Below are 12,524 nucleotides of genomic sequence, written 5' to 3' on the forward strand. Positions count from 1 at the left end.
TAGTTCTCAAGTGAGTAGTGATGTTTTTACTAGTGCTGTCAAAATTACCACGTTAATTTTGGCGATAAATTTTAAACAATTAACGCGTTAAAAAAAATTAACGCAATTAACGCGTTTTGTCTACTTCCGGTGGCGGCTGACCCATAACCTTTGGTCACATGCACGGTCAAACATCTATCCTAACTAAAGGAGAGTCTATGTATATATGTCTATGATCTATCCTAACTAAAGGAGAGTCTGTGGTGTAAAGATGGATAAGGACGGACTTTTAGGGGGAACATTTCATTTTAAAAAGTTGCCCGACGGCTCGTTGGACAAAAACAAGGCAATTTGCACAGTTTGCAAAGCCGAATTTAAATTCCACAGAAGTAACACGACTTTAACATATCACCTCAAAGCAAAACACCCAGTCTACACTACAGGAGTGTGGCACTCCTCAGTATATTTCCTCATTCTGGCTTTTTTCTGTTTGCACTGTGCATATGTGCACCTTAAGCCAATAAAATGAATGAATTTAAATATACTTTCTCTGTGTTTATTCTACATTAATTTGATCATTTTACATAAATAAATATTCATTATAAGCTTCAGTCTCAGAAAAATGCATTTAATTTATTGATACATTTATTGATAAATTAATCGCGATTAATTACAGAAATTTTTGCGATTAATTAGTAAAATTTTTTTAATTGACAGCCCTAGTTTTTACATATTGATTTTTTTCATTACAACTTTCTACCATAGCTCTACATGTCATGGGGGAGGCTTTGAATGATCTCCAGTTAACATGTTCACGACAAAGAGGACGATGTGTGTGATTTGAATTAATGAAAACTGAAGTACAGTAAGACAAAAATCCTCTAAAAACACTGATGACTTTGTTTGTTGCTTGTGGAAATCTCCAAATATTTGAAATGAAGAAATCATTGCACTGTCTACATTGTTACCACGTTGTAAATAATCATTTTAAAATGTCAAAAAGCTGGAAAATACATAGCAACACGTCTCATTAATGAAGCACTGCAATAAATCGCACCTCAAATGTTCAGGTTTTATTGAAAGCTGTTGATTTAACTCAAGGTTGTGCTTCATGGTGTTGTTGAATTACGTTGCATTATTCAGAGACGTGTTTATAATATTTTGCCCTCCAAATATTGTGAGTGTAATTTATTAATACTGCCTCTGCACCACCTGTATGTATGTTTGCTTCCAACTCACTCTGTGTCGGTGATGACGTAGCCAAAGACGTCGTCGTCCGCCTTCTTCCTGCCGGCTTTGACGTCCAGCTGAAGTTCGGGGACGTGCATCGTCTTCTTGTGCGGCTCGTCGTACACGAGCGAGGCGGGAGGCGGAGCTACCTCCTTGATCCAGCCCTGCACCTCTGACACCTCCTCCACGGACTGGGTGGCATCCTTCTTCTGCACCGTCACCCCTGCCTCGCTGGTCCGACTCTGGACGTTTTCCAGACCCACCTGTTGACCTCGGGGCGTCTCCACGGAGAGATCGTTCAGGTTTCTCGTTGAAGGAGAGGAGGCGAAGGAAGTTTTGTCCAGGTAGGCGAGAAGTTTGGTGAACAGGTTTTCAGTCCCCGGCTGGAAGAAGAAACAGAAAGCATAGCTGTTGACTGCTGAGGTCCATTTTAAGCATTTACAGCCTCAGCACGTCAACACGACCCCCGCAGCTGTTTTCACTTACAGGCCTCATTAGACCTCTTTACAGGGCCGTGTGGGCGTCCTCAAACTCTTGATTGACATCTTCTTGTTGCACCTGTTAGGACTGCAGAACTACGCTACACCTTCATCGTTCTGCACCGTGATTGGTGTCATCGTGTTCTCTAGATCCGCCCACCTTCAGGTCCAATCAGACAGAATAAGTGAAAACACCTGCGTGGTGCTAAAAAGAAACATTTGAGCTTTGTGTCAATGACTGTGAGTGACTTCTGCACAACCAGAAGAGACGGACGGACTCAGACCTGTGAACTTGAACTTGATCTGGGAAGAACTCAAAAATACAAAAACAAGAAAACAAAAATTGTCTGTTCAAAATTGTGAGAGATGCCAACAAGATAATTGGCATGCAGCAGCTCTGTCTCTCAGAGGTCTTTGACAGACGAGTCCTACAGAAGGCTCGGTCCATCCTGTCTAGCCCTGACCACCCACTGTTGCAGGAATTTATTTCTCTGCCGTCTGGACGGAGATACATGCTACCTAGGGCACAAACAAATAGGTATAAATTCTCCTTTGTTCCACGTGCAATCAATGCAATTAATTTGCACAACTCTTAAATTGCACTGTTCTTGTGGCATCTGTTTATCTTTTTATCTTTTATAGACTTTTTGCCTTCTGTCACTTATATTCTTACTTCATTTAGGATTGTTTAAATCAAGTTTTGGTTGCTTTACTTTGCGTCATTGTTCTATGTCACTGTTTGTCCATTTATTGTTTGTTGTGTAAGTTGCATTGTCACTGCAAATCAAATTTCCCCTGGAGGGACAATAAAGCTCTGAACTGAACTGAACTGAACTGAACTGAACTCGCATAAAGCCTTTGACCTCAACCCAATCCAACATCGCCCGACATTAGTGCTGGTTGAATGGAACACATCGCTTTGTGTTCTTATAACTTGTGACTGACATTTGCTGTTCAGATAATCAAACAAGTAGCAGACAGATTCATTTCTAATGCAAACAATGTTTACGTGAAGTTGTTTCAACCCAAGACAATGAATCTGAATAGTCAGTGCCGAGTTCAAATATTGATATGGTTATTTATATTTTGATGTTGTTGGCGTGCGTTCCCAAAAACTGAATGCCGTAGTCACGAGTTTAATTCTCTGTCGTTGGCAGGGGAAGTTAAGACCTCCAAATAACTCGACGTCATGACAAATGATTCAGATTTCGAGAACTTTAGACACATCTGTGAGACTAATTACTCACTGGTGTATCGCTCTAATGACATATGCAGACACCAGACTTGAGTAATGAGACATTGTTCAATCAAGATCTTTTGTCCAACAGCTTAAATTGAACTGGTGGGAGTTTTCCTGTAAGTGATGTCAGCGTGTTGGCAATCTACAGCCACGAGCATGAGGAAATAATTGCCTTGAATCAAAGAGCAGCCAACCTGTCTGAATAGGATTATAATATGCTATTATCCCTTTGCTGCTAGCTTCGGGGTAATTGCTCGGCTTGTCAAGATCCAAAAGCCGGCGGAGCTACGGAGCCAAAAACCTACTTTGATTAAACCTCCCCTGCCTGGTAGCACCTAAAGATCTGATTTGTTTTTTGGTAAAAGACAGATGAAGGAGGTTCGAGAGACCTTTGAACCGGCCCGAAAACCAGCAGGACCATCTGAGGAAAACTAGTTTTTCATCTGGTCTATTCAAACCGAGACGTTGTCCGTGGAGATACAAGTCATCTGCAGCTTGTTCTGCGCTGGCTTCAGCTAAATAATATGATCATATCATCCCACGATAACCTTCATCATACTTTTTTAGGTACATCTCAATGTATTACATCATTCTAAAGTGTGAGTGGTTCTTTTTTTGTTAGCAGCGTTCACTTTTACTGCTTTAAAAACGCCTGACCTGAGTTTAAACCAACTAAATCATTGAATGAAGTCCTGAGAAGTCTCTTCCAACCTTTATGAGGGTTTTTTTCTCAGTTTTTCACCAGTTTTCAGTCTCAGGATTTTGTGGGCGGTCCTTAAAGGGTGGCTCGATGACACGCTGAGGCCACCCTGAGCAGAGAGATAGAGATGAATTCATCTCAGCTCAGAGTGTTTCGAAGTTAGTCTTGTCATTTTCTGAACTCTGAACTGATTTTGACACCTAATTTCATAAACTTTAATAGTTTTAATCACTCAAATTTGGCTTGGTGGTCAATAACTCTTTCTTCTTTGGTCTGACAAACTCCTTTAAACTTTAAACGTGCCCTTTCATATCACCTCCTGTTTCCTTTCTTGATCCATTTTTATGCCTTGACTCTAGCTGCTTTAGAATAACTGGTGTTCATATTCCCATGAGTTAGATTTATGCAAAATAATCTAAACATGTTACACTTTCTTTATTGTGGAGTGACTCTCTCACTCTCCTGCTGAACTCTCAGGACAGTCACTTCACCTTTTGTACAGTAGCTGACGTCAAACACAATCTTCAGTTCTTTTGAGGGCTCCATCATCATGCAGAACATTACGTAACCGCTCATAATGACTCATAAAGCCTTCCCTCTGACATTAACAAACGCTTACCTTGTCCTTCACACTGTGCTCTTCTGTATCCGTGTGGCGCTCTGATGGGGAAGAAGAGATGAAATGTATTCGCATGGAAACAAACTAATCAAACAGCGCACATCAAATCAAAACGTGAACAAAGAACTCAAGGACAGCTTTCCAAAATTTCAAGGACTTTTTTAAAATCACAGATTCATTCTTCTTTAATATTTGACTGAATGTGGTAAATTCATTTTTAACTAATGCTGAAAAAACATCAAACAATCTGCTTTAATAAGCCCTAATTTCTCATTATGGTTCATTATTTTCAGCCATATTTAAGCTTCATTTTAGCTGTCGGAGTCTCAGTGCAGACCGTTAAAACCGTCTGTGTTTGTACCGAGCTAAATGGGACGCCTGTTTATTTTCTGCATTGATTTTCATGCTGCTTAAGAGCTGTTTAATCCCACCTACATGATTATGTATGTATACCACAGACTCGCTTCCCAGCTTTTGCTCAATACTTTAATTGTGTAAAAAATGAATCTGTAAAAATTACCTTGAAGTGCTGCCGGCACTGCGGGAGTGATCTCCTGTGGTTTCACTGTTGGAGCGTTCTCAAGCAACTTCTCCTCTTCCTCGTCTCTGGCAGCAGCCTCCTCCTTCTCCTCCTCTTCATCCTCCATGTTGTTCATCTCTCCCTCCAGGTCTCTTGGACCAGGTCTAACTCTGCTCAGGCCTCTGTTCAGTCCCTGTTTCTGGTCGACCACCTGCAGAGCATCAGCTATCAGGCGGGACAGTTGGTCCAAGTCTTGCGGCGTCAGGTTATCAACGTCCACGTGTTGCCTGCCGACGTTCTTCAAAACTTTCTCGATGAACTTCTCTGGAGGAGACACAGACGTGAGAGTCAACAGAAAATACAATCTCCATTGACTCGACACCGTTTAGTTGCTGTCCTGGAGCCCATAAATCAGCCGTAATCAATATTTTTATCCCAACAACGCATCAAATCAGATGTCGTGATGAACCTGCAGAGAGTCTTCAGCTCCCTCTGACTTTATATTGAGTCTCAGCTCATTGTTTATCCATTCGCAACTCTGCGTTTCGTCCTCGGTTCTCACCGCTCTCATAATGTTGTTTCTAGGCCGCAGCAGGCGGCTGTTTTCAGAGAGAAAAGCTCCCTGCACACGACCTGCTCAGCAGCAAACAGCCAGACAGACACAGTTAGAGACTAGCTGGTGAACACTGCGGAGCATTTAGCAGCTAATGAGCCAGACATTTTCCTCAGGAGCTGGTGGGGACCAAAGACAGAGCAAAAAAATAGATTCATCAGGTGAACAGAAACGAGACTCCAGATGAATGTTAGGTTAGGTTAATGTTGGAAAAACATCGGCCACAATATGGCAAACTACATCTATTGACGAGGATTGTGTGACAGGATCGAAAGCCCCAGAACAGCTACTTAATGGTCATGACACTGCCACAAAGTCTTTAGCAACATTGTTTCAATGATTCTCCTGCATTAGATGATGCCGCTAACATCTAGTGTTGAGGTTGCAGATTGCAACCAACTGAATACCCTTTGCCTCACCCTCTCATTCCAAGGGTGAAGGAAAAAATACAGTGGACATGAAACCTGCGGAAAATGCGAAAAGGGCCCAATCAAGAGCAAGCGTTTGGTCTTGGTTTTTGGAAGAGTCATATTGGTTATTTTTGAAGAAATTAAATATTTTATTTTGTTATTCATGTCGAGTGTCTTCCTGTGAGCGATGCAGTGTTTGTCACCACATGAAGATCTTCTATTATACATAGCACTGATCGAACTTTCAGTCAGCAAACTTTAAAATGAAATAAACATCTCATGTTGTCCGTGTTTACACATTAAAACTCATACCGTCCACAGACGTCAGTGGGTCCTTGACTGAAGCCCCCTGAGTTCTTCCCATCTTCAGAAGTCTGGATTTGGACGTTTCTTTCTTGAGCCCAGGGTTTTCTATTCCGTTGCTGTAGAAGGGCCTCAGGCGGGACGACGGGGCCTCCTGCTCGTCGGGGTTCATCCCCCCGCGATACAGGGATAGATGCCCGGAGAGATACTGCCTCAGGGCGCCCAGGAGAAGGTCACGCTCAGCCTGCGTGGTGAGGAGCTGGTCGGCTGGAGGTCTCTGCTTCTGCGCTGGCAGGAAGGAAGAAAGAGAAGAAAAGCCGGAGGGAGACGACCTCTGAGCTGAAGTCTGCGCCTTGGAGCGATAGAAGTCTGCAGGGACGCCTGGCTGGAAACGGTCACTCTGAAAGAAGCAAGAAAGGGACAGAGTTCATTTAAAACAACAGTGTGCAGCCTCCTGGAACTGTGTAGTAATGAGACTATGAAGTCCTGATTCATGTGACACAGATCTGATGTCTTGCATTGAGAGAGACCAACAAAAAAAAGTCAATAAAATTATATTAAATTTGCATTTTTGGGGCTATTTTGAAGGTAATCTCGGTGTATTCAGTCTGTGGAGCAGGGTGGGTTTTGTTTTTTACTTTAAAGTATGGATTAATCCACGCTTTTTTAATTCCACTGGTTTAAAACGGTACGATACTATCATCCGAAAGAACAGATCTACAATCAGATTTTCAACCCAAGGCTGCAGAGACGAACATGGAAGAAAACCATGATCATCAACGTTATTATAACTATTCATTTACCTGTTGAGGACCAGGTGAGTGAGGCACCGAACTACAGATTGCTCCACTTGTACAACATGTGCATGAAGGGAAACATGTAAGTCACTTCGTAATAACGGAGCAGAGTTTGTGCATGTGGACTAGACGAACGTGCTGCTGGGGTAAAATGCAAAGTCATCCCGCCTGAGCGCCGTTCAAGAGCTTTACATACGCTTATTAAAAAGAAAAAACTCTTTTACTTAGGAGGGAGATCACATGCTTCACAATAAAAGAAATATAAGAATTCATTTCAAAGGGAATATCAAAGAATCTGAATCGTTTCAGTGACAGCGCTTCGATGCAGGAGCCACAATTCACTTTAATATTTCAGAGCTTCGTCCAACATCTGAACAAAATGATTATTGACGTTAAAGTAAAGCCCTTTTTTTTTTTTTTTGTGAAAAACAAGTTATTAATCCATTTATGTAATCATATTAACAGATCCATCAGCGACAACAAAAGCTAGAGAGTCGCCGCTGGCTCCATTAACGCCCACGCGGGAGCACAGAGAGCCGGTAGAAGCCTGACTAACGGAAAAATTATCATAACAAAGACTAAAACGGTTAAGTCATCATACTTCTTTATGATCTGTATGTGCGAGGCCCCCTTCTGATATTTGTCACTGCCGCTAGCTTTATTCATCTATGTCACGCGGTCGCTTGCGGTTTATTCCACCCGTGACCCCGTCGGACCTCCTGCTCCACCAAACACGTGAACCCGGATAGAAAAGACCCCCGAGCCCCCGAGCGACGCCTGCAGGCTCCACGCCATCGTGCCTCTTCTGCGGGGTCTCTGGTACAATCCCCCAGCAGGAGAAAGGCCTCCGCCTATTCAGCCGTGCTCCGCTCCCCTCGGCCTGAGCGGAGGACACGGTGGAGTAACCAGTCACATAGAGAGTTATTAATTAGAGCGGTGAACTCCTGAACTCTCGGCTGGTATTATTTCGCTCGTAACGGTCACGCTGGGAGAAGCCATCAGTTAGGATGGAGAAGCGAGAGCGGACTGACAACGAAGGATGACACCGGGCTACCCGTTGTGAAGGTGTGTGTGTGTCTTTGTGTGACTGGGTACTTGTTTAAGTGTGTGTGTGTGTGTGTGTGTGTGTGTGCACAGAGGCAGGTGGCTGCAAGCAGACGTTGGGGTAAAAACAAACGTTCCACCTGCTCCACCCTCCTTTCAGATGTGAAACAGTGAAACAGTGAGCAACAGGAGCTGAAGTTCACAGAGGAGACTCGTTGACTTCTTTGAAATGTGACAACGTAGGATACATTTTTATGAGTCGGGAGCTGAAACATGCAGCAGGAAACAGGAAACATGGCGGCCTTGTATTAAGATAGATACAAACCTCATTCTGTCCCGTATTTCATGTGATGTTGTATATTTTCTGTAAATATAATGAATAATAAAGATACAAATGTCTATTTTAAGATACTCCCTGCAAAGACGTGGATCACTGGCGGGCTGAATTACGCCTCACCTTGCTCGGGGCAGACGACGTCTTAGGAAGGAGGCCGAGACGTTGGAGGTACGTCTGCAGGTTTCTGTTGAGCTCCACCTCCACTGGCTTCACCCTCTGGTCTACCGGGTCCATGGCTTCAGCTGCCGGCCTGTGGGAGAGGAAAGTAAGTGCAGCCATATTCAAAGTCATTTCTTTTATTTAATGTAACTGTGTGTGCATCTGTTCACTTGAACTTCCTTGAATTTCACATAAAATCAAATCTGATTCATCTCTGCTAATACTATAGTACATAACACAAATGCCTGAGTGCATGAAAATGTAGAAATATTCTTAATTAAAGCAGGACTGAACAATCTGTGCTGTTCAAATGTTCACGCCGAGAGTTTCACAAGAAAATCTCCATTTTTTTAATTGAATTTAATGCTGAAATGTTTTTTAAAGACTTTATTTTAAAGTTCCAAACAGGATTAAATAAACTCCTTGTTAATGAACCTGCCTCTTAAACAGACGAGCTGTATTAGAGCAGTCTGAGCTACATAATCTGTCACACACACACACACACACACACACACACACACACACACAGAATAATGAAACATGGAGTTTAAATGAAAATAGAGAAAAAGCCAAAACAATGTGACGGTAAGAGACAAAAAGACACAAAGAAAATGAAGCTTTCATTTAAAGTAATGCACATCACAATGTACTCGTGTGTTATTAACATCGGTGGAAAGTTTCCACTTAAACCAAAGCTCGGTTTTTACAAAGCCTAACTCTGATCTAACCACGAGACGTCTGAAGCTGGACTACTCACACTAACAGAGTAACAACGTCAACAGTTCAGGTTCATTCCCTCCACGCTGCTCGCTTCACAACATTTTTGGTATATCACACGTTAAGAGTAGGGTTGAATATGGAAACTTTCCATGGGAATTAACAGGAATTTATGGGAATAAACAGGGAATTTACAAAATTGAATTAACAGTGAACTTAAATACAGTTGGGGTAAATATATTTTAGCATAATATTGACTAAAAGAACCAGATTTCATGCAGGTCCACTTGAATATCTGCTCTTCCTCAATCACATGCACATATCACACTGCTTACTGCAGGGCTACTGAGGCCACGCCCCCTCTACCTGCACAGGTGATTTCTGTACCTGGACCACACTTTACTGTTAGACACACAGAGACTATTAAAGACACATTTGAGCTAAAGTTCTACTTACAAATGAATCTGTTGATGTTTGTTAAAATTGTTTTATTTTGGTTAAATTACCCACAATTTACAGTTAATTCCCATAAATTTCCATAAAGTTCCTATGGAACGTTTCCAGTAATTTACAGGAAAATTTCCACCCCTAGGTATGAGCCAAGTTTTCCTTTTTTTCTGTGTCACTGATTGTTGTTCTGAGTCTGAGTTGGGTTTGACATAAAGTCCAAACACTTCAGACTCGTCTAACGTGTGTTTGTGAAATGTCTCCAAACTGGTTTTGGACCGCGGTTGGACAGCGGGACGTCTCCATGGATCATAAAGCTACATACAGTAACAGGTAAACTGGGTGAACATCTGACCTGCTGTCTGAGCTGTAGACGGGTCCACTCTGCTGTGGCCTGTAGGGAGTCCTCCTCAGTTTGGATAACTCCTTGGACAGAACCTGCTGAGTGGTGTCATCTTCCCAGGTCAAGCCTACAGACAGAAACACAGAGAACCTTCAGAACTCTTTCCAGGTGTGAGTTGAAACTCACGGAAAAAAAGTCCAGATGAAACGAATCGAGCGCGGTCTAGACGGAAGGGCGGGAAAACGCTGAGCATGCAGCAGTTTTCCTAAACTCATTAGGTCACTCGTTAGCAGAGGAGACCAGGCAACAGCGTGGCATCCGTGGAGACTCTGCAGAGCGGCTCGCTGTTTCAGTGACCGAGCAGAAACTATTTCTCCTCCTGCCACGGCTCAGTGCCACCAGCTCGCTGAGCTAATTGGAAACTCGCTGTACAAGTGCTCACATGAAACGGTTAACGAGCACAGCTCATGATGAGCATATACGAACTATACGTGTTATAAGTGGACTTTATTCTGTATACATGTTGAGGGATAGAGTGTGAAAGTGAAGACTGTATGAATAAACATGAACATATTTTACTCTTTATAGAGTTTATGATGTTTGTTAGTTTAGGGGACCAACACTGCTGCCCTTAGAGTCATGAAGAGCCGTGAACACTGACATGAACGGAACAGAAGCAACACGCAACCTACACCAAGTTTTTGACAAAAACTGGTAAAGGTGGAGCTCTATCAGAACAGACTTTGTTTGTATTAATATAAAAATATAGTATAATGTAATAAAGTACAATACATGATATAAAAGAATATAAAATGCAGTAGAAGATGTAGTACTATACAGTAGTGTGGCATAATATAAAGTACAAAGCATACATATCATAAACAGGGGTGTAACTGTACTTGTATTCGTCCCGAACCGTCATGGTACGGGCGTCACGGTTCGGTGCACGCAGTCATACGACAAATACGTACCTCAAACATGGCAACCTACATAAGACGGCATCACCCCGACAAATCTGTCACGTAAACGTCTTTGGTGCAACAACTTATCCCCGCTGCAATACAATTGTATAATACATTTGTTTTATTCTAGTTTGTTTTTTTTTATAACAGGAGATGGTTTTTGTAAGTCTTTTATATGTGATTAAAAAAAAAAATCCGTTGTACCGAACCCGTACCGAACCGTGACTTGTGTGTACCGTTACACCCCTAATCATAAATGTCTTGTATCTATTTTCTTCTAAATAACTTTTTTCCATATCTTTTAACTTCTTTTAAATAATGTTAATAATCTGTTATATACTGTATATAATATACATTTCTATGTTGTGAATGCAGCCACTGCTGATGCAGTTAAATAGATCAAACTTGATGAATGCTCCATATTCAATGTTCCTTATTCTGTATCATTTATTATATGATTCTGCAGCAGTGACTAAGGGAATCTTCAGTGCACAAGAGGACAAACCGATGAGCAGTCTGTGTCTTTTTTTTTTTTGGGTAACATCTTTTATTACGTAGTTGTCAAACTGTCTCAGCACCAATGTCAGCCAGACGTTCCCGTGCATTTACTGGACTTGGCAAGTGAAGAGTATCGGCAGCATCACTGACAAAGCAAAGAAAAGAAAAGAAAAAATCTCTTCTGCATTTCAGCAAGCGCACAAAAGGACAAGTTTGATGAGCTGCTTGGGCATTCACGTCTGTTTCTTATGCTTAACATGCATCCAAACACAGCTTTTTGGCAACCGAACAGAGGAGCAGGCGCCAACGCCAGATGGGGTAGCGGAACGAAATGTTACCGGAAATATGGCTGCGCCGCGCAAAGCACAACATGAACCGAGGCATTTGGCAGATGAACGATGACGTTCCTGAAAGATTTCGAGTAATACAGACTGCGGCTCCAGATGTGATGCCGTAAGACGTGTGGGTCCAGCACAGAGGACGCACACTTAAAAAAAAAAAAAAAAGGGAACGGGAGCACCGCTGCTGTCAGCTGAAAAAACTCAACCTCAACTTTTCTGAAGGAAACGACACTTCACATCCTGAGCCGAGGAAAGTTTGTTCTGCTGAAAGGAATCACACAAGAAGACCATGACAGGTGAGTTAATAAAGGAATACCAGACATAAAGAGCTGCACATGTGCTGTAACATGGGGACTTATGGAGACTGACTCACTTCTGGAGCCGACCTCAAGTGGACGTTAGAGGAACTGCAGTTCACCTGAACTGAAAAAATGAAAAATCATTTCAGTTTTTACATGACCACAGAACTCGACAGCAGCCGAGCGTGTTTGCACAACGATTTCGGGAGGTTTTAGAGTCGCAACAGAGTCAAACATTCAACTTAATTGTCTACCAAGGGAGACAGAGGTGTCTTAAGGTGTGTTCAGACGCTATGCAAGGTCAGTTTTATATATGCAAATATTATGCAAAGGAGTGAGAGGATGCAAATGTGCTTGGAGCAGAAGCAAAGACGCATTTGCTCGAGTTGAAAATGTCTCAAAATATTTGAGCTTTAAAAGGAGATCAACAACAACAACAACACTTTCTTTCGGCTCCGTTTTTGGTCTCTACCAACTCTTGAGGGAA

General features: G+C 42.3%; 1 protein-coding gene across 1 annotated transcript in view; it reads right to left on the reverse strand.

Moving 5' to 3' along the window:
• Window positions 1-12,524, reverse strand: part of LOC104930077 (receptor-type tyrosine-protein phosphatase N2) — a 194,601-nt gene that overhangs the window by 146,706 nt on the left and 35,371 nt on the right. The window contains exons 4-9 of the mRNA XM_027288987.1: window positions 9,950-10,064; window positions 8,392-8,521; window positions 6,103-6,493; window positions 4,768-5,091; window positions 4,248-4,288; window positions 1,219-1,592 (exon numbers count right to left, since the gene is read on the reverse strand). Of these exons, the coding sequence (XP_027144788.1) occupies window positions 1,219-1,592; window positions 4,248-4,288; window positions 4,768-5,091; window positions 6,103-6,493; window positions 8,392-8,521; window positions 9,950-10,064 (1,375 nt within the window). The remainder of the gene's footprint in view (window positions 1-1,218; window positions 1,593-4,247; window positions 4,289-4,767; window positions 5,092-6,102; window positions 6,494-8,391; window positions 8,522-9,949; window positions 10,065-12,524) is intronic.

Source organism: Larimichthys crocea, chromosome II (genome assembly GCF_000972845.2).
Source record: "Larimichthys crocea isolate SSNF chromosome II, L_crocea_2.0, whole genome shotgun sequence".
In the NCBI taxonomy this organism is placed as follows: domain Eukaryota; kingdom Metazoa; phylum Chordata; class Actinopteri; family Sciaenidae; genus Larimichthys; species Larimichthys crocea.